The 24435-nt window shown below is 38.6% G+C and overlaps 1 protein-coding gene across 1 annotated transcript in view; it reads left to right on the top strand.

Moving 5' to 3' along the window:
• Window positions 1–24435, top strand: part of NME7 (NME/NM23 family member 7) — an 88741-nt gene that overhangs the window by 19324 nt on the left and 44982 nt on the right. The window contains exons 3-7 of the mRNA XM_059466649.1: window positions 1238–1404; window positions 6499–6609; window positions 10619–10669; window positions 13077–13284; window positions 16268–16373. Of these exons, the coding sequence (XP_059322632.1) occupies window positions 1238–1404; window positions 6499–6609; window positions 10619–10669; window positions 13077–13284; window positions 16268–16373 (643 nt within the window). The remainder of the gene's footprint in view (window positions 1–1237; window positions 1405–6498; window positions 6610–10618; window positions 10670–13076; window positions 13285–16267; window positions 16374–24435) is intronic.

Below are 24435 nucleotides of genomic sequence, written 5' to 3'. Positions count from 1 at the left end.
GGAAATACTCAGATTTTTGGTGAAGATATTAACAAATTTGCTTATGGTTGAGACAGGCTAATAGGCTTCTTGGCAAAGTCCTGGTGAAACAAGTAGCCAAATTCAAGTTGGTTTCTTTGATTTTTTTTTTTTACCATGTTCTCATTTCATTCCCTACTGCACTTGAATAGTAAACACATAGTAGGGGCATGTATGACGGGCTAAGGACATATCAGGAGGAAAGGATTCTTCCTTACAATCATGCCTCAGCAGAAGCCAGTATCAAAATAATTTGCAATTCTTTAATCTGCAAAATTTTGGCTATCCTGAAAAGAATTACAATTCTTCTAGCCTTCTAACAGGACTGTATTCACAATTTTCAGAACATGAAGTTTTACTTTTAAAATTTTTTCCCCTCCCAAATTTGTGGGAATGATGTTCCTTCTTTTAATGCTATTCTAGTGGATGCTCCATTGCAGTGGAGGACAGCAGCTGCAGGTTGAGACACAAGGGGAAGTTTGGCCTGAGGAGGACAAAGCTCTTCCTTTGACAGGCTTCCACTTCCCCAGGAATTGGAAGGCATCTGTAATATCTACTTGCAGTGAAGAAACTGTTCAGCAGGTTGACTTCTGTGCTTTGCCAGCCCACCCAGAAAAGTACACAATAATGTCTGGCTTCTTGCTTGGAGTGATAATACATAAAGCTGAATTATCCTGACAGGCTTTTGAGCTTGCAGCTCTAGGCAGTAAGAACATCTCAGCCAAGTGTTGCAATCATCTCTCCATCCCTAATACCGAGTCTTACGCAGTCAAATCGAGCATAATATCACTGGAATGATGCCCTGAAGAGGAGGTCTGCCAGTGTGTGTATCCTGCTCATTCTGGTGCGAGCCACTGGGCTGTGAAACAGTATGGATGTGCTGGGGGAACTCTCAGTGAGGCTGGACAGAGGCATTCGCCAGGCACCTGAACCTTTTATCACAGCCTGAATTAGAACAAGCAAATTACAAACCAAAAAAATTTCAAAGAGAGCTCTTAGCCTGAGACTATTTAAATGCAATAAATTTGTAATTGTTGTTTAGTCTTCTAAGCTTTCTTGGTACACTTGTAAGTTCAAAGGACTTGGAATTAAATTGATTAAGTGATCAGATTCAATCCCATAGTACTAAGGAAATTTCTGACAGTAGAGTAAAGATTAAGTTGTTTGCCCACAACTAAATCTCTTGCTTAGGAAGATTTTAATCTTGTTTTTGCTGCAGCATGATGTGAAGAACCGTCGCACGTTCCTGAGGCGCACCAAGTACGAGAGCTTGCACCTTGAGGATCTCTATGTGGGCAGCAAAGTCACGGTGTTCTCCCGGCACCTCACCATAGTGGACTATGGCAATCTGTACACATCTCGCAAGCTTGGGAGCCGCAAAGAGAGGTGAGAAGGGAGATCTTGGAATCTTGTGCTTGGAGTTTTGAAGTAGATGTTTGCTAGAAATGAGGTTTCTCTACTCATGTGGGCAGAAGAGGAGAACTGCATGTTTGTGTGCAGTTTGAAGGGATCTGATTTTCTGATGGCTGCATAGAAGCAAAGTGGTACCTTGCAAGGCCAGCTTCTCTATGGTGTCAGCTGCTGGCTTCTCTAGGTATCTTGGGAGAGAAGAGAGGGAGGAGGAAAATGAGTCCTGTTCAGCTTTGTTACTCAGCCAGGGCAGGCACCAGTAGGATTCTTGTGATTTGTGGATTCTCCTGGGGCAGAATTGATGTGGTAACTGATGTGTGCTGGGCTTGAAAGGCCTGGACCTCATGAAAGTTGCAGCTGTCTCTCTGGGAGCTGTGCAGAAGCCTAGTGCCTCACCAATCTGATCTACTCTCTCTTGGAAGTGATAAATGAGGGTACTAGAGGACTGCTCCCATTCTCTGTTGTTTTTCCTCACTGTGGAGATTTTTTCTGAGAATTTTTTTCAGCTTCTCTTAAGCTCTGTATGCATGAGGACAGAAAGTACAGTGTGAGAATATCAGTAAAAATTACAAGTTTGTTTGTTAAGATGAAGTTTGTTTTTGTTTGTTAAGATGAAGTTTGTTTATCATGGATGAAGATAAGATTTATAATATATTTTTGATTTAAAGACTTGCTTTGGAAAAGATTTTAAGATGCCATTTGAGAGCTCATATGAGGACTAAGAATATGAGAACGCTAAGGTTAATTTTAAGCAATTTAGATCTGGTTTAATGGCAGTGCGGGTAATCTCTGAATTCGCAAATTAGTAATCTTTTATAATTTCCTCCAGCCTCTTTGAAAAGAACACAGAATATTTTCTTAGGTATGGTATTCAGTGAGCCTTAATCACTTGCTCTCTTGCTCCCTCCTAGTAAATGGACTTGTTTTAAACTCTTTTTGGAGAGTTGTACATAACCAGACAGAGGAAGAACTGCATGTTTTAACACACATCTTTGTCTTAACTGCACAAAAAAAAATCGCTGTGAAAATACATGCCATAATATTTTTTCAGGAGCTCTGGTACTTCTCTAAGCTGGGGTTGGGCATGGTGAAAGAGCAGCAAAGGAGGTAGAGAACACAAGGGGATGGATTCTGTACATGTGGCTACTCTTTCTGTTCCTCAGTGCAGCTTTGGGTAGATTGTAAAGATTTGGTAAGTCTTTATATCAGTGTAAAGTTGTGTATTTTCCTGCTCTGCCTAAACTAACATAATGCCTGGGGCTCTTGCAGTGCTCCTGCAGTTGCACCAGGAAAAGGCAACTAATGATAAAATGATGTTTTCTTTAGTAGGAGATGTTGCAGTCTACATGGCAACATTTTAATTGTGTTGGTCTTAGGAGGAGGCAAATTTTTGTACTGCTCTACAAAAGGAGGAAAAGGCATTTATGACATGTCAGCTGTTTGGAAAACATTTTAAGAATGTTGGCTGAAAGATAACATAGATATTCAAGTGGTGTTACATATTCAGAATAGCCCAAAGGAACATAGTGAAAGGTACCTTACTCAGGCAAAGGATCCTCAAAATTCAGTTTCTTCACAGAAGCTTTCACTGAGTAAACAGGGTCATATTAAAAGAGTTTCCTTGGGCAAAAGAGTTGCCTGTGAGTTATTTGTCTTTTTAGCCTGTTCCTAGCAGGTTTTACAGCAGTTATTAGATGTAACAAGATGCCGTGCATGATAATTCCCAGAATAATCTGCAATTGGAATTATATTAATAATTTGAATGTTGCTGTATGAAGCAGATTTTTTTTTTTTTTTTTTTTTTTGCTGTTGTGCTGTACAAGACTACTGGCAGATCAGTTTGACTTTGGAAATGCATTCTTTGGTCACTCAATGTGTCCTAAGACAGGCTCAGCAGAGACTTTTGAGGGAGACTGTGGAGTGAATATCTAAAAACTCTTGAATGTTTTGAGTTAGGGACCTTTACTTTTGTCAGCAAAACAAGTGAATGGGACCCTAGGTATATGAGATACAAAACAGATGTGCAGAAGAAGGCTAGATTACACAGGCACTTTCTAGAATTAAGCTAGAATTATTAAGACGTTTTTATTTCATTTTCTGTCTCTACTTTTCTTAAGTCTTGGGTCAGTTTTTCAATATTGTTGTATTTAAGTGTTCTGCATTTCTGTTCCCCTCCCAGTGTATCATAAGAAACAGTGACTAAAATGGTTAGGTCAGCATGTGCTTACTTACAGTGTGCCACATAAGGAATCACTGGCATGGGACAGGGCTTTCTCTTTCTGTAGCCTTGTGATCCTGGGTGGTTGTAACCTGAGGTAAACATTTGTCTGACCAGTGTGTCCTGCCTGAGTAGGCATTACTTGGAGTCAGTATCACTGGTATTGAAAATGATGTTAGAAAACTTGTGTGTCATCCAGAAATACTTGTGTTCTGTTTTGAATGGGATATGTTATTCTTATGCTTTTAGTTGTTGACACAATCAGCATTTCTTCCCCTTCAAGACATAAGCTACTGTACGTGCAGCAGTGCTATTATTAGAAGTAAGTAGGTCTCAAAAGCATAGTCATAGCATGCTTTGTGCATTGTTCCTTTGATCAGTTCTCATTTGCTGTTGTTTCAGTACTCGTTGTGGTACTGTCACACAGTCCCTCTGAAAATGTAAGCAATGTGAGCTTGATTTTCCTTCTTTCTCCTTGGCTCCTCAACGCTAAGCAGTTTTCAAATCCACAGACTGCACACTGCAGACTGCATCATGCAAACCCCATGAAATGTATTCCTAATTAAAACTAAAAATAGGGCACATGAACCAAAATCCAATCTCAAAACCAGTCCTTAGCATCTGCTTTTTGTATCCTGCTTGCTTCTGAAAAGCTCACACTGAAATGCTAAAATTTAAATATCAGTGTCAGACAAAAGATATTACAAGGGCTGCTCATTGCAGTTTGCATTACCTCTTCTAGGTAAATTGCTTCATAATGCAATATTTTGTTGCAAATTTATAGGAATTACACTATTACTGAAAACCCTTGAAATTAGAATTTATTTCTGGCATTACCAGTCTGTCTCAGACAACCTGTGTAATAGCATAAATTCAAAAAAGTGTTCCTTGAGGAAATGCAAATGGTGCTGGGGATCCCATTCCAGAGGTTTGATCCTTATTGTTTGTGGGAAATGAGAGTGTAGAGAACCTCTTGTGCCAGCATGCAGGTCATGCATTGTGTGGTTCTCATTGATCAAACATGCAGCTGCTTCTCCTCATGGGCCTCGATTCACGTGGTACACCATGTGATACGATATATAATATCACAAAATGAGGAGGAGCTGTGAAATCCTTGGGAAAGAGGGAAACAGGCTCTAAGGCTGCATGGAGTATGCTGGCAAACTGTGTTCAGTGTTGGTGAGAGGTCAGCTTTTCCTGAGAGGTCCGCCTTTCCTTCTCTGAAATGGGGTTAAACCAACTGTAGCCTGCGCAGCCTGGACTGAAGTGCAGTGTTAGTTGACTGCTTCCATGCAGTTTCTGGCTGCAGCCTTAGTCCATCAGTCCTTTTGTATCATACTTCCCCATGGGTCTGAGCCTGAGATGCTCTGTGTATGGGAGCTTTGTGGTGCTTGAGGAAATCTGTTTGTTTCTGAGCTCTGAAGGTCATCTACACCTCTCCCTTAGTTGCAGATAAAATGTCGCATATGTTCAAATTTTCCTGGTTACATTTCCTGGTCCTAACACCTCCCTTGCTCTACATTTGCTGTGAAATAGTCTGTCTCTTGCCAAAGCATCTGTCGATCTGGGGTCACTTAAGGTTCAGAGCAAATGTACTGGAAGTTCATCCATCTCCTATAATCTCAGCATATTTGCCCTGGCTGGAATATATTGCTGCTAACCTAAGGGCTACTTTCCATGCTATGCTGGTATATAAAATAAGAAATTTGCAATTGTTTGTGTTTCATTCAAGGAAGTACTGCAATAAAAAATTCCATCTTAGAGAGCCTTCTTTATTGGAAACAGTATACAAGATGGAAACTGCTCCCTAGGATTGTCAGAGATGTGGCGTTTCTGAGATGCAGGGTTGAATAAATCTGTTGGTTTGTAAGCTGAGCACATTTGAAGCTGACTCACCACAAGATGAATGCAAACAGAAAATGCAATTTTACAGACCTTCTTTTTGTGCTTGTTATTTTTGATTAATAATACATTTAGTGCTGATGGTGTTCTTGGTGCTGTGCAAAGCTCACTAAAATAGTTCTGGCCCTGAGGATGTACAGTGTAAAAAGATAATTACCTAGAAGACAGGATGCACTTGGAAACAAAGATGTGGGGGAGAGTGTAGAGATTTTTGGATTGATGTCCCTTAGAATACAGAATATAGCTGTCAGTCAGTATAAGAGATTAAATACCTCCTCTTCCATCCTTTTATTATGTCTATTAACAGTGTCATCTATTTGGCATGCACATTCTATACTATGAATTTTTTGTACTGTACCAAGCACAAAAGGATCTTCTTCTTCTCACAGAGGTCTTCAAGTATTTTAAAAGTATTAATAAAACAATCAAACTCAAACTTTGAGTTTTATGGAAGAGGCACATGTTTGACTAACATTTTTTAACAGGAATTTTAACAACTTCAATTTTATGTGTATGATTAACATTAGGGAAAAGGGAGTTGAGCAAGCAGAGGGAAGAGATTAACAATTCAATTGTGTTCTGACCCAGATTGAGGAGCTGTTGAGATACCAGTTATCTAAGGAAGAAGTGGTCAAATCGTGTGCTCTGAGAGCAAAGGGAGAAGTTGGTAAATAATAACTGCTGGTGGAACATTGTGAACTAACTTGGGTTAGAAAGCCAAGGAAATTAAAATGTGCAAACCTTGTTCTTATCAGAATAATGTGTTGCACAGGCATTCAAGAACAGCATGGAAATTGATGAGACACTGGGCCAGTGAATATGTGGCAGTGACAAAATTTCTCTTTGATGTGCTGTTTTTTTGTCTGGATATGACCCAAACATGCACACCAAATGCTCTAAGGGAAGTTGTGTTGGCTGTATCTCTCTAATATATTTTTTTTCCTCCCCAGAACACTGGCTTTGATTAAACCTGATGGAATGCGTAAGATGGGACAATTATTTGATATCATTATTAATGCCGGATTGACAATAACTAAGGCCAAAATGATGCTGCTTTCAAGGTATGGAATTCTTAAGGTTAGCTCTATTGTACCTAAATATTTTTGCAATTAATAATATTCTCTAAAGCTATTCTGTGTTGTCCCATCTGTCAGATCCATTCCAGTGAGTAAAAGAGGTAACTCATGAAACTCATCAGTTTCACAGTTCTGCAGATTTCTGAAAGTATTTAGAGATTTAAACTAAGTGTCAAAAAGTGCTGTGCAAATGTGTATGGGTGATGAAATACATCGTGTCTGTATGAACCCAAGGTGGCTGCTATAGCTTTAGCAATCCAGCAGTGTTTACTGCTGACATGTCTGTGTGTCCTCACCTCCAGGCTTCCTCATACAGGCGGTATTGTTCATTGTAATAATGTTGTCTTTAAAGTATTTGGTTTGCTTGCTCTCAGTAAATCTGTTGTCTTAATTTTTGCTCTCAGATTTTTTGCTGGAAGTCCTAGACAAAGCAAGTGATCTTCTGATGGTGCAGGGGTGGACAGGTTTTACTCATGCATCTTCCTAATACCTCAACCTTCAGTGTTCTCCACTTCTTAATGAGCCCCAAGATTTTAAAGGAAGGCATGCTTCAGAGGAAAAAGGAACATAATTAATTTACCTCAGAAGACTTTCCCAAAGTTACTGCATTATTTTTCCATTGCTGTTTTGCCAAACCTATTCGTATGCAACATGTTTTTTGAAAGAAAAGCTATCTATCTTACATAATACCATTTTCATGTATTCTTATTGTTTATGTGAGAGGTCAGCAACAATTTTTCCTTCACTTCAGAACCTTTTTGGCTTTCTGAGATACTGATAAAATAACTAAAAGACTTCCTCCTCTGCATACACCTGCTGCAATATCTGATTGTAGTGATTCCAGATCCTCCACCCAACAACTCCAATTCACAAGTTCAAACATGTTTCTAATGTTCCTTTGCAATTCATAATGTTCTTACAAACTAGCTTTTTTTTTGCTTCCTCTCTCCTGCCACATGAGAGATTTGATCCTGAACTGTTGTTTTGGGTGATGCTTTGTTTGAGTGTCTCTCTGAGAAGTTAAACTGTTGAGTCAAGTCACGTGCTTTAGAGTTGACTCACACTGAAGGGAAGAAATGGAGACTTGAACTTTTACTGCCTACTGCAAAATAAAAATTTCTGGTTGTCTTGTATAATTGAAATTAATTATTAATAAGCACAAGAATGGGCTGTGATACTGAATGTGTTTAAATAGTGTCTTGAGTATTTTGTGGTTTCTCTGCATACCATCTACTCAATTTCTTGGGAGTGTGCCATTTTAAAATGATAGAACTATGGCTTTGCCAAAGTCTTCTACCCTTATATTTCTGCAGGCTTGCTTGTTCAAATCATCATCATCATCATCATCATCATCATCATCTACTGCTTTCTTTAAAGGGATTATTAACAACAGTTGTCTGTCAATCACTGTTAAGCAGATTCATGCCTTCTGTAGAAGTGGTAGTGAAGATATGGAAGTGTGGGCACGCACTTGCTTCTTCAGACTCTTCCTTTAATCCTGTGTCAGTTCAGTCTGTTATACATAGGTGAACACTGTTTTCCATTATTTGAAAACAGAGAACTAATAATGAAATTTAAAAGGAACTACGTTATACAACACAACTACACTTTGATATTTATTTCAGTGGGAATTGTTAACTGAATAGTAGAGCTCAGTTTGTTTCAGAAACAGACCTCTCAAATACTTCTTTGCAATCAGAAATGTTGATACTTAATCTCTTCACATGCCCTTTTCATATTTCCTCTCCAAAATTCTTTGGTGAATTAATTTCAGAAGAAGGTTTTCTTGTGAAATAATGAATTGTAGGCAAACGTTTTGCCCAGTGTAGGATTGAAGCATGAGATAGCAAGAGTTCTGGTGTCTAGCATAATTTTTACATCATGCTTCTGCCTTTGTTTAAAAAGGAAGGAAAGTAAATATACTGTATGGTTGATAAAAATATTTTGGATTTTGAATGGCTCATACTTATACTGAACTAAAAGCAACAAACCAGGAATTACTCAGGTCATTTTGATAAAAAAGCTGGAGAAAAATGTGACTGTTCAAACATGGATAAATGTTAAGAAAATTAAATTCTTCTTATGTTCTTCTTGATGTTATTTCTTTCCTCTGGCAATATTTGGTTTAAGTCTGGACTGCAAATGGGAGAGAGGCATCAAAAGTTCAATTTCAGATGACAGAACTATGCCTTTCTTCATACTTGGAATCTGTTATTTGAAAAATATGCAGGCAATTTCTGTCAGTAAAGAGAGGTGCTGAAAATGAGCAAACTCATGAAGACCAGAAAAATTTAGAAGACTGTGCTGCAGGTAAAAACAACTTTCCAATTTGGAATCTCACCCTACAGCACTGCTTTATTATGAACTCTGTACCCAGAGTAGAGGTCAGCAATTTTTCTTTCTTTCACTTGTCAGTCCTCTTGAGGAGCTTGTCCTTCTCTACAAATTCCAGCTTCAAAAAGTGGCACACACCAGAATTTGAAGCAAGCCAATACTGAGCCTGTGTTCTCAACAGGATTTCTGAAGCTGCAGAATAGCAGGTTTAGAGCTGAAAAACTCCATGGATTTTTCTAGCTGTTGCCATGCAGAAAAGGCAGTTCAGTAAGCAAGAGTAAAACGTGAGAAGCAGCTGGAGAAAAAGACAGGGAAGAGAGTAGAAGAGAATAGGTTGGCTGGTGGCAGGGGCTGGTGAGGTCAAAAGCCACAAAACTGTGTGTCCATTGGTGGATGGATGGTAGCTCTGCACTGTAGTGGTCCCCAAAACCTTGTAGTTGGGTTGCTGAGCCCAGTGCAGGTAGGACCGTGGCTGTGGGAATGCAGAGCTTGGGAAGGGCCGCCACCCTGTCTGAAAAGGACATCTTTTTACTTCCAGCTCCTGAGGAAAGGCTGAGTAGCAGCTGTGCTGCAGACACACTGGGTATGCCTGGTAGCCTTTATTTGCCTGGCTGTGTGAGGAGATCCTTGTTGGTGACGGAGGGAGATGGGGAGACTGACTCAGTGATCAGAATCCGATTTTATTGTGGGATACAAACACTTATATACTATTTCAGGGAGACTAGTAATGTGTACTAAAATGATTAGGTTAAAATCACACACAACTTATGCATATAATAACATGTCTTGCTTGCAGAGTTTATGGGATTTTCTTTTTCTGGTAAACCCGCTTGATTTATTCTTCTTACAATCTAGGTCTAATTTTCAAAGTTCTGTTTGCTTTTGCCAAGGCATCCTATTCTCAAATCTCTTATGTTAACCAGGCCAAAGTCCGTCATCTGTTTTGTGTCTCCCAACATTCCAATAACCCCTCACTGCAGAAATCCCATTGCTTTGGAAGAAAGGAGTGTGTAGTCACTGCTGTGTTTCCTGAGGAGACTGCAAGGCCAAATTGAGTTTTGAAGCGTGAAAGTGTGGGGGAAATCCAGTTTTAATATGGAGGCTATTGTGCTGCCTATTCAACTTGTAAGATTTGAGGACACTGAATGGAAATCAGGTTATGCAGTATTTTGTTATGCACCAGTTTAATTAAAGACTAGCCCTGATAAAGAAGTGTTCCAGTGGAGCAGATAAATTGTTTATGCTTTAAAACTAGACTTCATTTAGCAGTATGCCCCCTCAAACTGATGAATGATGAAAGCAACATAACAGTAAATGGCTTGCAAGAAGGTGACTCTGCTGCATTTATTTCTCAGCCTGAGAATGTGGGGACCATCAATGACCATGAAATGGGCTTTAGTAATTCCTTCTCAGAGCAGGAGCATGAGGAGTAGTCAGCTGTACTGGTAGCTACACAAAATATGAAATTTAAATGTAGTTTCTGTTATTGGACATGAACACCCAACAAGGTGACCAGCTTAGGAAGACATTGCCTGTAGAAACATGTTTATGGATGGTATTTGAATGAATGATAATTGTGGTTTTCAGGGGGGTTTTATGTATGTATGTATGTATGTGCATATATATCTATACCTATATCTCTGTCTTTTTACTTTTTCAGAAAAGAAGCAGCTGATTTCTATGCTGATTATCGAGCAAAACCCTTTTATCAGTAGGTATATCAATTTCAGCTTGACATGTATTAAGCTTATTTATTGAACGCACAAAATTAATTTACCATTTTTGATGCCATGGGACCTTGGGAGAATCAGAGCTTGTCTTAGTTGAGTGGAGCCCTTTGCAAAGCATGCACCTTTTCTTCTTCCTCCAGGGAGAGATCCTTATTTCAGCTATTTATGGTTTTAACTCACACTTTTTACAACCCAGTGGTATCAGGGGAATGTCTTTTGTCCCTCAGAAGTGAAAATGCTCCTAGCAGGGCAAAACTTCAAAGCCAAGAGAAGGGCTATCTTCAGGATCAGGGTGAAGCTTGCAGATGAGAATTAGGGGGAACACTTAGTTGTAAGAATTGATTTGGTAACAAGTATCTGAAATAATAAGTAACTGAAAGGATAGTTCATTGGGTAGTTTTTACTGAACTGCTACCCTTGGACAAATGTCAAACTTGCATGATGTTAGACTGCTCCACCTGATGTGAGAAACCTTAGTCTTTCCATAACTGACCAGATGGATGCTTATGACCCAGAGATTGAATAATTTTTGCTTTTCCTGAAAGTGCCAGCAACTGTCTTTTCCTTCCTCTCCACTTTGCATTCTGCCTCTTCTAGGGAGAAGGTGCCCTGTGTTTTTCAGCCATATTGGTGCATGTGTTTGCACTGATGTGGTTGAAAGACCTGGTTTCAGTACTGACACGAAGTGCTTGAGAACTAGCATTGCCAGATGCTCTCCAGCAACAGCAGCTGATTTGTTGTGGGTCCAAACTCAAGCCCTTCAGAGAGACATGGCCCCAGGCTATGTCTGACCCTGTTGGAGGTCAGAGAATGCATTATTTGGAATTGCCTTTTCTTTGCTGAGTAAGCCTGCTTGAATATGTTGATAAATAATCAAGAATTTTGCCTGAAGTCTTATTTCACAGATGTCTATCTATACTAATGGTAATTGTCTGAGGAACTGTAGCCTTTGTCCTCTGTGATGTGCCTGTCTCCCATCCTACAGTCCTATTGGCTACATCTTCTGTATAGGATTTTTCTCTAAATTAGAAATAAAAAAGCTCTAGAGCATTCCAAATCAAATAGAAACAAGAAACTTCAAGGCAGTGAAGTGTGAAATACACAACTCATTTATATTTGATGTTGTATCTTGTCTTTAAATTCAGATTTCATTTGCAAGTTCACTATTAAATGTAAGTCTAGTGAATAGTAAGGAAAAATAGCAGTTCTATTGTTTGGAAAATAATGGCTTTCATATTAAAGAAATTTTTTAAAAAATTCAAGGATTAATCTGCACAGTAAATAGTGTTGTAGAAATTGCTTTTTTCTTGGATGTATGTATGTGTACTGTTTAAATGTCCTAAACAAGCAGACTCTGACCAACAGAACCTGATATCCAATCATTTTTTAGTGTGTTGTTTCTTTATGTAATTTTTAGTAGTTTTAACATTGTTTCTTTTTCGAAAAACTACTAGGATTTCTCTTCTCTTCTTGACCAGGGGTCATTAGGAAGAAGGTAGTTGGAGAAGCATGCACATCTACAGTCATAATTGTGTAAAGCTCTTCTTTTAAACAAAATAGTACAAAACTCAGGGCCAATGTTCTCCTTCGTTGGTTCTGTTCAGACTAAACAGTGAAAAGACAGGCTTATTGGTATGCATGTTTTGTGAAGATACTCAATTATAGTTATTGGTGTTTTGTTTAGTTTTTAAATGGAATGTTTGGGTTACCAATTTTGGATGGTTGTTTTCTATTGTGAGATGGTCAAGACAGGAGGCAGGCTGCTCCTGACAGCAGCTTCTCCTTATTTGGACTCATCCCATTAAAATCACTTAAGTTATGCCAAGATGTAATAGCTCACTTTTTGAGTAAGTCCCTTATCCCATGCTAATTTTCAACTCCTTCCCTTCTCTCCCACTTTGGACGCTGGCTGGGCAAAATCCATGGCAGACATCTGTGGGGCAGTGGAGAATTCAGCTTGAAGGCAGTGCTGATGTTCTGTCAGTGGGGTACACATCCAGATCATGTATGAGAGCCTTGAAATGTTGCTGTGCAGAAGAGGAAAGCTTAGGAATCATTCCTGTTAGTCAAGTGGTTACCAGGGTCTCTCCTTCACTGTTACCAGGACATCAGTACTGATCCTTTAAAAATTCTTTTGAAATCTAAGACTCTACAGAGTAGCTTGAGTGAGTTTGGGTTAGCTACATGTTGTTTTTTTTCTACAACTATAATAAGGGAATGTCTGCACATAACCTAATCTGACCTGTTCCCCAAAGTAGAGTCAACTTCAAAGTTAGATCAGGTTGCTCCAGATCTTGTCAGTTTGAGTTCTGAGCATCTCCACTGGGTCATGTTTTTGTTGGTTTTAATTTGTAGCGTGAATCACCATGTACTGTTTCCCTTTTGCAGTGAGCTTCTCCAGATAATAATGAGTGGCCCCATCCTTGCTATGGAGCTCTTAGGAGATGATGCTGTGAGTAAGTGGAGAGCAATAGTGGGGCCAGCAAACCCTACAATGACTGAGAGTGATACACTGGACAGCATCACGGAGAGCTTTGGACATTGTGGCCTCAGAGATGCAGCTTATGGCCCGGATTCAGTTGCTTCAGCTGCTAAAGTAAGTTTTTGACTTTCTTGACTGAGGTTTATTTTTACTTTTATCTGCTAACAACCAGATTAAGAATTTGTCATTTTGTTTCTACACTTGAGTTCAGAACTAGTTTATATATTCTTGGTGTGCTTCTTTTTAGCATGGAAAAATAAACTGTCTGAAAAGAGAAATCTTGTTTATCACAAAGGTGAATCTTGGGTGCTTTGATCAGGAGAGCATGCCTGGTCATTTTTATTGTCTCCTGTACATCACAAACAGTGATGTATTGCATAGTCTGTGTAATCTACCTATAGTCTACCAATGTTGGTCATAAAAAGAAAGGGATTAAATGATTAAATCTTTTTGTGCGCTTTTGTGTTTCACACATCTGTTCTCCTTCACAGTTCTCACTAGTGCTCTGCTTGCAGCCTACTTTGCTGTTATTGTTCAGAATGAAAAATTAAAAACCAGACCACTTTGTAGTGCTTTGTGCTTTGAGAGGTAACGCAGTGGACATGGCTTTGAGGAGTTTGGTTCCATTTTGCTTTGTTGGCCATGTTTCTTTTCTCAGTGCTAAGAAAAAGCCCTGGGACTGGGTAATAGATATTACTATTTCTGTAGAATTAAGGTGACTTTTGTGTGCGTTGTTGTGGGATAGATATGCTAATAAATGATAGCAAGAATAATGTTTATCTCATGGTTGATTGATGTGTCGCTTGGTGTCTCAGCTGTAAACCACTTTAGCTGGGAAAAGATACCAATTGTTGCTTCTTTGATCCTAGTCTTCCCTGTTTAACTTAGAACAGCTGCAGTAGCACAGCTGGAGAGAGACCTCTGGTTAAATAGTTAGATGTCTTCATATATAAGGGTGAAAGTTTCTCTTTTTTCCTGTGTACTACCATGACAACTGCGCCAGCTTCTGAACTGAGAGTGTAGGAAGGAGTATCTATTAGCATAAATTCTTGGTTAGAAGCATAAGTATGTGCTTAGGTTTTAGTTTGTTATTCTTGCTGCATTTCATTATTTTTGAAATTATGTCTGAAGGCCCCAGTCATCTGCAGCATTTTTATGACACTGAGATTATTTTGCTGAACATCTGCAGGTGTGTGCATCTTTGTGGTGTTAATGATACGTCTCTTTAATAAATCAAACAACATTCTGAATTTAGTGCCCCTGTGCCTTTATTAATTTAGTAGGCCTAGTATTATATGGCTGTATAGCAGTTGCTATGGAAACTAGTTGGCTGTGCCTGCAGAAGATTTGCTGAAAAGAAGGAAATATAAGATAAAGGGACCTAAATCAACTTTCCTGACAGAAAACTGAAGTCTCAACCACATTTAATGAATGTACTGTAAGATGAACCCTTAGGGTGGAAAGCTGCATTGTTCTTTTGATGGCAAAATGACAAGTGAAAGTATGTCTCTGATACATTCTAAGCTGCTGTCTCTCTGTAGGCCAAATTTTGTAATTTCTTTAGATCAGGAATAAAGGGTAAGGAAAATGATTTTTTTTTTTTTAAGGCTCAACAAGATTATAGTTTGGGCTTTCATTATGCAAGTCCTTTAGCATTATTGAGTTAATTTCCTTTTATGAATTTTAGTGGATAAAACTAAGTGTTAACTATTAGATGTATTTTACTGCCTTTTTCTGGCTGCTTATTTTAGAGTAAATAGCAATTAATAGAGTGGGACAAGTTCCTTGAATCATGCAGCATTTTATCAGTAGAAGAATGTAAGGAATGAACCCTGTTGTCTCAGGTGCACCCACTTAAAACGTGGATTATTTGCCAGCAGAAATACAAAGACACTTCTTCCATCTGTTGAAAGATACATTGTCCAGGATCTACTGCCCAAGATCCAAAGCACGGCAAGTTTGAATTGTGTAATTCTTCAAGAAGGGATTACAGAAATGGTTGAAGTGCCATGAGCTAAATGTGAGTCTATGCCATTTAAGTTGAGCTAGTAAATTAAGGGAGACAGTTCCAGGAAATGGCCTTTAGCATTGCTACTGTTATACAGGAAAAAATCAAATACATTTGGTAGTAGTATTTCTTGGATGAAACATTTTCTCTTAAATAGAAATGTATCATTTCTCTTACTGAATTTGACCGATAGGTATGAAATGGAACCTGTGTTTTGCACATTTGTTGATTGGCAGATTGTGTAACATATGTGAATAAATGGTATGGAAAAAGTATGAAGCTGGCAGTGAATAGTGAAAAAATACTGCTGAGGAAAGAAACCTGACTGCCAAGTTCACCCCAGTATGGTCTGAGACACAAGGTATCTGATGCCTAAATAGTGATGGTGGGAAGAAAGAAATTGAAGACAAAAAGGTTTCTTTGATTTATCTGAGAAATAAAAGCCATTGGGTTCATCAGCTTCAATTCAGTAAGACTGAACTAATTAATAGAATTAATATAATTTAAAAAAATTATAGGGCCAATAAGGCATGAGAAGTGACTCAGCAATTTTAGACAAAGTTTAGTTGTTTAAGATGAAAGGAAGAAAATGTAAACAATTTGGAAGGAGGTCAGTTTTGTATATGGAAAGAAAACATACTGAGAAATGGATAATAGTTGTATTTTTGCTTATGTAGTGGAAAAGATGATTTGAAAAAAAGGAAAAATAAAGTATGTGTGTAAGGGAGTGGATTTGGAAAGATACTGAGGAAAGAGAGAGAGTATCAGTAAAGGTGGGAACACCTCTACCAAATTATTGTTGCATCAGCATTTTGAGTGCTCCGAGTATGAACAGATTGCATTGCAGAACTGAAAGGAAGACATTGCAAGAAGTACTCCAGCCCTGTTTTTGTGATTGTAGCAGTGATGCCAGAGAGGAAAAGATACATTTGAGATAATGCTTCAGGGGAAAAGTATTCGTAGGAAAAAAATATGCACTAAAGGTTTATCTTCTGTGATTATGGATACTTCAGATGTTGTTACTCGTGATAAAAGCTGATGTGTGCAGCTAGATCAATCTAAAATGTGTTTAATTACAATTGTTTTCAGGAGCTGGAGCTGTTCTTTCCCTCCAGTGGAGGTCGTGGACCAGTCAGCAGTGCCAAATTCACAAACTGTACTTGTTGCATTATTAAGCCTCATGCTGTTAATGAAGGTAAGCAATGCAGATAGCAGAGGAGAAAGCAGTATGTGTCTGTTGTATCCATGACCATTCCTCTGCCCTCTTTTTGGGAGAATGAGACTGTGTGAGCAAAGGGTATATTTCACATGCAAAAGCTTGCAGATGCATTGTCTTTCATTTAGTATTTCTGCAGTTCATTTCCATGAAGAGTGAGTGGGTCATGTGCTTTCCATGCAGATACCTGTTCACTTCAGAATAAGAAGGTAAAGGTGAAAAAGATTAAAACCTATGTGAGGTGTGACATATCTTATTGTGACAGCTTCCCATGTCCTTGCTCCCGTCTGCCCAGCACGGTCACCTGCTGGAGGTTAGCATCCTCCCAAGAGAGTGAAAGCAGGACACCTGACCATGATCCAGGGCCCTCTGCTCAGGCAGTAGCACATCAGATCCAAATGACTCACAAAGGGAGATTTGTGCTGATACGAATCTCTTTCTACTGAATGCACTTGGGACGGAAAGTAGGAAAGGCTTGTTTGTGAAAGTGAGCCAAAGACCTAAAGCATTTGGTGGATTCTGTGATGCTTTCTGTGCTGGAGAATGCCCTGGAAGTTTGCCATATGAGTATTGGGAATGTTTTATGCTCTGCTGTTACCATGCAAAAATAACCTCGCTTGTGTGTCCTGTACTTAGATCCAGGAGCATGTGTAGGAGCAGTGAGTGCAGTAAAATATTTTGACTCACGCACTGAAACAGTATTTTGAATGCAGAATAAATATCGCCATGTGAGAGCATAGAGTTTTTTCTTAGTAAGATGCAGAGCACACTGCAACATTCTAATCACTTCTTTGTGGATAGCTTAAATGGAAAGAGCAGAAGTGGCTGGAGCAGTTTCCAGGCCTTTCTCACCTCAGGTGGGAAGTCTAGAGAGCTTGCTGAAATTAAAAAAGGCTTTCACAAGAAGGAGTTTTGTAGCTGGTACTGGTAATGTGCCTGTTATCTCTTCCAAGCCTTGCATGGTATTTGCTGCTGATAAGTCTGCTGTGCAGCAAAGACACAGCGATGTTCCTTTTACAGAAATATGGACAGCAGCTGGGACTATGATTTTACCCAGCTATGTGTTTGCAGAGGACAAACTTTTCTGTGGCAGGATTGTTAGAGTCCTTCATTTGACTGTAAAAATAGCAAAGTGGATGGCATGGACTGTTTTTTTTTTTAGACTTAAGATAAAATTTTGATTACATATAAAGTTCAGACTCAGGTTTTCTCTTCCTATTTTTAATCTTACTCATATCTGTAGATTTCAGTGTGATGTCTGTTCCTTTTTTCTTCTGGAACTTCTCTGAATTTTTCTGAGTTGCCAGAAGACAAATTGTGACCCTATTTGCACATCCCTCTGGGTGTGTGAGTGCCTGTAGGAGGCTGAGGGTGGTGAGGAGAGGAGGTATGAATGTATGTAAACAAAAAATGTGTGTGCACATCCAGCTTTGTAGTGTGAGTGCTGATCTTAATGTACCCTATATAGTCCCTTTTCTCACACCACAGAAGGCTGGAAAGTCAGACGACAGCTGCCAAAAAGCAACTGAAATTTGAAAGACAAAAAGCATTGTGTGAGCATTCTCCCTCCATACAGCTGTAATTACTACCCTCAAAAACAAAGAGATGAGAATTGACTTCTCTAAGTCAGTAGACTGTTCTAACACTGTTGTGGTTTAACCACAGCTGGCCGCCAAGCCTCACACAACCACCCGCTCACTTCTCTGGGATCAGGAGAGAATTGGAGGAGTATAAGTGAGGAAACTCATGGGTTAAGATAAGGACAGTTTAATAGGTAAAGCAAAAGCTGCACACACAGTCGGGTAAGTGGAAACACAGCAGCTGGAGAGGAAATCCTGTGTGGCCTTCAGGGGGAAAAGGTGGTTTGGCAAAGCCAGAGGCATGGAAAGAAAATCACGTGGGTCAAAGCATCGGAGCATCTTCTGTGTTGGAGTTTTGATTTGTGCTTTACAAATTTTCAGTATTGATATCTAAAAATAAACCTTTTTGCAATTTCCTATGCACTGCTGAGGCTTTGAACTTGGCTATCTAATTACCATGAATATAAGCTACTCATTACATATTTACAATTACATGAAGTTTCACTTATGTACTTCAGTTTATATGGAGATCTAGTCTTTATTTCTGTAGAGACATTTGGCTGAATTAATGATTTGAATTTTGCTTTCTGGCCTTTTTCCCCAGTGTTTGTTTTTCCTCCAGAGTCTGTTGCATAACTGATTCTTAGAAGGAAAAATCTTCTGGTTTTCTGTCCTAGAAGATGATTTGCTTTAATGGCAGCTGTAAACTAGGGTGCTTTTCAGGATGTAATCTCTAGTTCATGCTGGTTAATTCTTGGGCACAATACTCTCTTATGAAATGACTTTGATAGTTACAGGTGGTTTCTATCCAGTGATGAAGTAGAGGAAAGTTAGTGTTGGTTTTATCTCTGGCCTTGCTGCCTCTCTCCTGATGGACATACAGAAATGTCTGGTCCTAGGCAGCCACAGCAGCACAGCCCAGCCAACCACAGCAGGACCTGTGCAGTGCCCAGGCACCTGAGAATTCCTGTAAGCAGGACTGTCAGCATGTCTGCCAGGCTGCAGAGGAACCCTGGCCTGGTCAACGGTCTTGGGGGAGTAAGGTGAAGTTTTAACCTCAGCTGTCAAGAGTGCTCGTAATGCTGGCATCACTGGCCCTCTAGGAGTGTGTGCCCTGCACATCTCTTAAAGAAGTAGGGCCATAGCTATTGTGTCAGTTTGGTGTCAGCGTAACATCTATGGAGGATCAGAAAGGGGTAGGCCATGGAAGGCAGTGTAGCCCAGAGGATTCTGGAGTAGACAGCCTTAGGGAGCTCCCTGGTGGCTGCTCCCAGTGGAGATGGAGAACTTCCCTGGCTGGCAGCAGTGAGATGGTTGTATTTTAGCTCTGAAGAGGCTTTGCAGAGCAGTCCAATTCTTCTTCACTGAGAGCTAGAAGAATGCAGAAGCAAACCGATGCTACTCCAGGCAAATTTGTTCTGACCAGGGCTGCATCAGTTAGACATGAGGGGTTTATCCCCTCTAGAATCTGTTAACTTCTCAGTGTCTTTCAGTTTCCTCCTCTTCTCCTGAGACCAGTTTTTAGTCAAGTAGGTTGGTAACTAGTAAGCACAGCTCTATGATTGTATGGTTAAGTCATTTAACAATTTGAAGTTTTTAGTGTTGTTCTGTGTCTTGTAATCCTCCTGCTTCTTGTGCTTCTGATACTTGAGACACAAGATCATAGTTGCAATCACATAAACATTCTTTTTTTGTAATTCCCCTCCTGTTAGTAGATTTGGAGGTATTGGCACTAGTGCTCAGAAGCCAAACTTGTAAATTCACCATGATGGGTAAACATCAGTGTAGTGCCCTTAGGACAGTTATGATTCCACTGTTTTGTGAGCAGAAATAGCACCCTATAGATCACTGGGTGGGATTAACTTTTAGTATTTTTATGTGTAACAGTTTAGTCATGTTTGCTGTAGGAAGTAGACTTTGGTATTTCGTGACAGGTTTAAAGTTTCTTTGATGTGGCCTTTAGTTCTTCCTTGGAAAATTAGCAGGCGAAAAATTTTAAAATAGAGATGATCAGGCTATAAAGACTGAGGTCAGAAGTGTGTAATATGCAAACTGAAAAGGCTGCCTAGAGGAAAGGAAGCCTCTATGGTTTTCAGAGGTCCTAGTCATGAGACTGACTACCCAGACAGGTTTGCTCTCCTTGTATGTGTTAAGCTTGAGATTTTTTTCTAATGTATCAGCTAAATTAAATCCTTTTTCCTCTTAATTAAAAAAGGTACAGTGCTGTCTTCCACAGTATTCTTCAACGAAAGAAAATTCAAATCTCGTAGAAAATAGAAGGAGCGGGAATACCTTCTTGCCAAGTGAAAAAGATACTGTGTGGGAATGTGGTTTTAGATCTGTTCTAAGTGGATGATAAAACTTAGACCCCTTCTATATTAACTTAGTAGCTAGTGGACAGCTTTAGAAAGTTCTGGAACTTCATATTCATTAACAAAATGTTGCATGACAGGAAATCATAAGAACCATATTTCCGTTTTTATGCGAAGGCAGAAAAGTTCCAAGTGAGAGAATAGTTTGTAGCTCCAAAGACAAATCTAAATGTGACAAAAAGAATACCAAGGATGGTAGTTCAGTCTCAGACAAGTACAGAAACAAGGTTTACTTATGTAGAATCTCAGGTGAATTTACTGTACAAGAGAGAGTGAGGAGTGTAGAGTGTGGAAATCTGCCATTGTAGTGGATTATCTGACTGCAGACAACTGAAGGACTGTCCTGACACACAATAGACTTGTTGCTTTTTGAAAGACAGAAAGCATCACTATGAAAATGTTCAGTTCACCTCTGTATAATGCCAAGTGTACTTACATGTGTGTAGTTAGGAAACTGAATAAGCTGGAAAAGAAAAAGAGGATGGTATAGTAGAGATACAAATCTATTATCACTCTTAGCACTACTTATCTATTTCATAGGTTTTTCTCAAGGCAATTTGTATTCATTAGATATAAAAACTCTGGAAATTGTTGGCTTTTTTTTACCTTTTTAGGCATAAGTCTGAGGAATTAAGTATTTTTATTTTCAGGAGACCTAGAATTAGAATAGAGTTTTCAGAAAACTGGCTTGAGAAAAAATGAGGAGTGCAATTTTCTCGTAAATTTTCTGAAAGTACATCTTCTGTCTGTGATAAGTGTGCAGATAATAGAAAGGTGAAGTGCAGATGCTGTGGAGTTTACCCCATTACAGGTAGAACCTTTCTTTGGATTTTGTCTACAAGACTGAGTGCCAAGTGGAAGGAATTATTTGTAGATAGAATCTGGAAGCAAAAAAAAAAAAATTGTGGAACGAACAAAAGTCTTTGCAGATACTTCAGAGTGGATGGTTTGAGATGTGACCTCAGGGTATTCCCACATGCAACATGGCAATCTTAGTGCTGCAGTCATGTGAGGACTAACTAGTAAAACACTGCTTTCAGCTGCAGGCATTCTTTTGCAGACGGACTTGCCCAGGGAGGAGAGGTATTTTATGTCAAATGAAATGCAGTTTGTTTCTTGTGTTTTCCTCGAATATATATACTATGTAGGATGTTGAAACATTTGGTGGTGTCTAGTGGTGCTGGGTTTTTTTTGGTTGATTGGGTTTTTTTCTCTTTAGAGAAGCTAGAAAAAAGTAGTTAAAGTGAAAACAACCTACTTTGCCACTTCATCACCGTTTTTTAGAATAAAAAAGATTTAGCTTTCATGAAATCAGTCATCCATACGCTTCCATCTGTGTTGTTAATTCTTTGCTGTAGTTGTAGTGATGGATATTCCTTGCCAGGGATGTTTGGTTTTGAACCAAGCCCATAGTGTTTCTTGTTTTACTTCTGCCTAAAGTTTTAGCACCTTGGCATTGGTTTCCCAGCTTAGACTGATTTTTGATTTCAATGACTACTGGGAAAGTGACATCTATTTTTTTGATGTATGAAAAATATATTTTACATTTAAATAGATTTTGGTAGGGGAGGAGGTGAACTGAATTTGGAAATCCTTTCTGACAGTTTGAGATGGGATGGAAGAGGAGGAGATACACTTCTGAGTACCAAACAGATCAAATGGCACAGCCAATCCTTGCTGGAGCTCATAAGTATCCTCCAAGTGGAAAAAATTGTATTTGCTACTGTGTTCAGTAGACTTATAGTGGTGATGTTCATGTTACTGGAAATCATCTCTGTGCAGGGACGATGGTATTATTGTAAAAAAAAAGAGACATTAGAAATGAGTGTTTACTACTGCATTTTGGGATTTTCACTTGTAAAGGGTTAGAGAAAAGTCAATTAGAAGAGTGGACCAGGATAGTGAAACTTCTTTTCATACCAAGGAAACTGATTTATCAGGAGTGTATAATTTCATTGAAATCACTCAGTGGTTGATGGACGTTTACCAACATGTCTTTTGTGAAGGAAAATATTGTATATTGATCTCTGAATTCTCCAAGTATGCTTTTTCTAAAGGAAGGTAAAACAGTGTAAGATAGCCAAATTCACTTGGTTATCAGTGCCTTTGTTAAAGTTCTTTGCTGTCAGGAAACCAGAATTTTCCTTTAGTGGAGTAAATAGTTTGTTTAGATCTTTACAACCTAGGCATCCGCATAGCTTTAAATGTCTCCCTGAATGTAGGACTGGACATGAGCACGTCAAATTAAAAGAGCTTTACAAATGAAGTCTTATCAGGCATCCTGGGGCCAGTTCTTGTCAATATTGTCATTGATGGCTTGGATGGGTGAGGTTAGAGCATGCTTGCAATGTTCACACATGATGTCAAGTGCCTACTGAAATTTTGAAGGATGTGAACAGAACATTTCTGTGAACAGAACATCAGAACATTCATGATGAATTACAGAAATTATGTGATGCAAAGATGATGAAACTGAGTATAAACTGCATAACATTACTGTGGAGAAGGGATAATAAATGCAAAGATATAAAATAAAGAAGAACTGGCAGAGTATCAGTGAAAAGTTTGACAAATTGTTGGTATAGAGATGAAACAGGCACAACCTGTGTTCACTATGTACCCACTAGTTCTGCTTAATGAAAATCCAACTAATTTATCATATCCAATTTCTGGGATCTTTGTTTCAAAAAGAACAGAAAAAGAGAGCAAAAGAATAAGAGATTTAGCCAATGAAAGCTGTATGGGTTTAATTTGTTTAACCTGAGATAGGTAGGACAGGGATATACAGCTTTCTCTAAGTACATTTACAAAATATGTGCATATTTACTAATTTAGGAGAAAGAAGATTTAATGTAATCATTAAGGAATACTTTGCAGTGTGTCACTGGCCTGATGTTTGGTGATGTAATGGAACCTGAAGTTACCAGAAATTTTGGAGAACATTTTAGAAAAATGAAAAAAATGTGACCATGCCTAATCTAACTCACTGTACCTTGAAGCAAAAGGTAAATATATCGAAGTCTCTTCTTTTACTACCCTTTTCAAATCAGAGTGTAAGGAGAAAGGCAAGATACTGGATCTGAAGACAGCCAAGACACAGAATATAGGAGTATGTGATAGTCTTTTGCCAAGTGGAAAATAATTACAGAGCTTACAGTGTATTTACTATTGTTCTAGGAGAATGAGTTGTTGAACTTTCCAGATTGTAGGGGATTGCATGAAGATTTTTACCTCCAGAATTAATTTGACAGTGAAATAGTAGATTAAAGTTATTGTTTGTAATTATAGGCTAATGCACATTCCAAGGAGTAAATTTAACCACTTCCTCTCTGTAGCTGTAACCATTAATGAGAAGTCTCATGCACAGTGTTCAGCAGGGATAACCAGAGAAAAGGAAAGAAATGTTACTAAGATTGTGAATGGTTTGAATTACAATACTGAATGCTTTCCTATAATCCAGTGGTATTATCATATGGATAATTTTATTTATCCATATGATAATACTTATCCATATGATAATATTTATTTAAATTTATTTATTTATTTTATTATCCATATAATAAGATATCATATTTAGTTTTTGATATCATGTTTAGTTTGTTATTAAGAAATAAGCAAAAATAAATGAAATTCATTATAGCCATAGAAACATTCTACTAGCCGGAATGATTGACCGTAATCTTCTTAAGTTGAAAGAAAAATAAAATCTGATTGGATGTGCTAAAGAAGTACAAAGTAATGAACATCGTGAAAGAAAGAGAAAAGCAAATTGGGTATTTATTTTGAAACTTTCTCTTAACACAGAACAAAGAAAGAAAATGAAGCTTTTCTGGGTTTTGAGTTTTTTTGCAGATATACAGCTGTCAGTTAGAGTTCAGCATAACTGTGGCACAAATATTGACTTTTGTTCATAATACTGCTTTCTTCTCCAAATTCTCTTCTCCAATGGCTCCCACTGCCCAGCCAAATTGCTGGATACTTTGTATAGTCTGGTTCTGATCTTTGCCTTGAATTTCTCTATGGGCCTTTGTATCTGAATGCTGAGTGTGACTCTTCCCATCTGTTCCCATGTAAGAATTTCCAGAATAC

This window comes from Ammospiza nelsoni, chromosome 2, assembly GCF_027579445.1.
Source record: "Ammospiza nelsoni isolate bAmmNel1 chromosome 2, bAmmNel1.pri, whole genome shotgun sequence".
Taxonomy (NCBI): domain Eukaryota; kingdom Metazoa; phylum Chordata; class Aves; order Passeriformes; family Passerellidae; genus Ammospiza; species Ammospiza nelsoni.
This window is presented reverse-complemented; position numbering and strand designations above follow the sequence as displayed.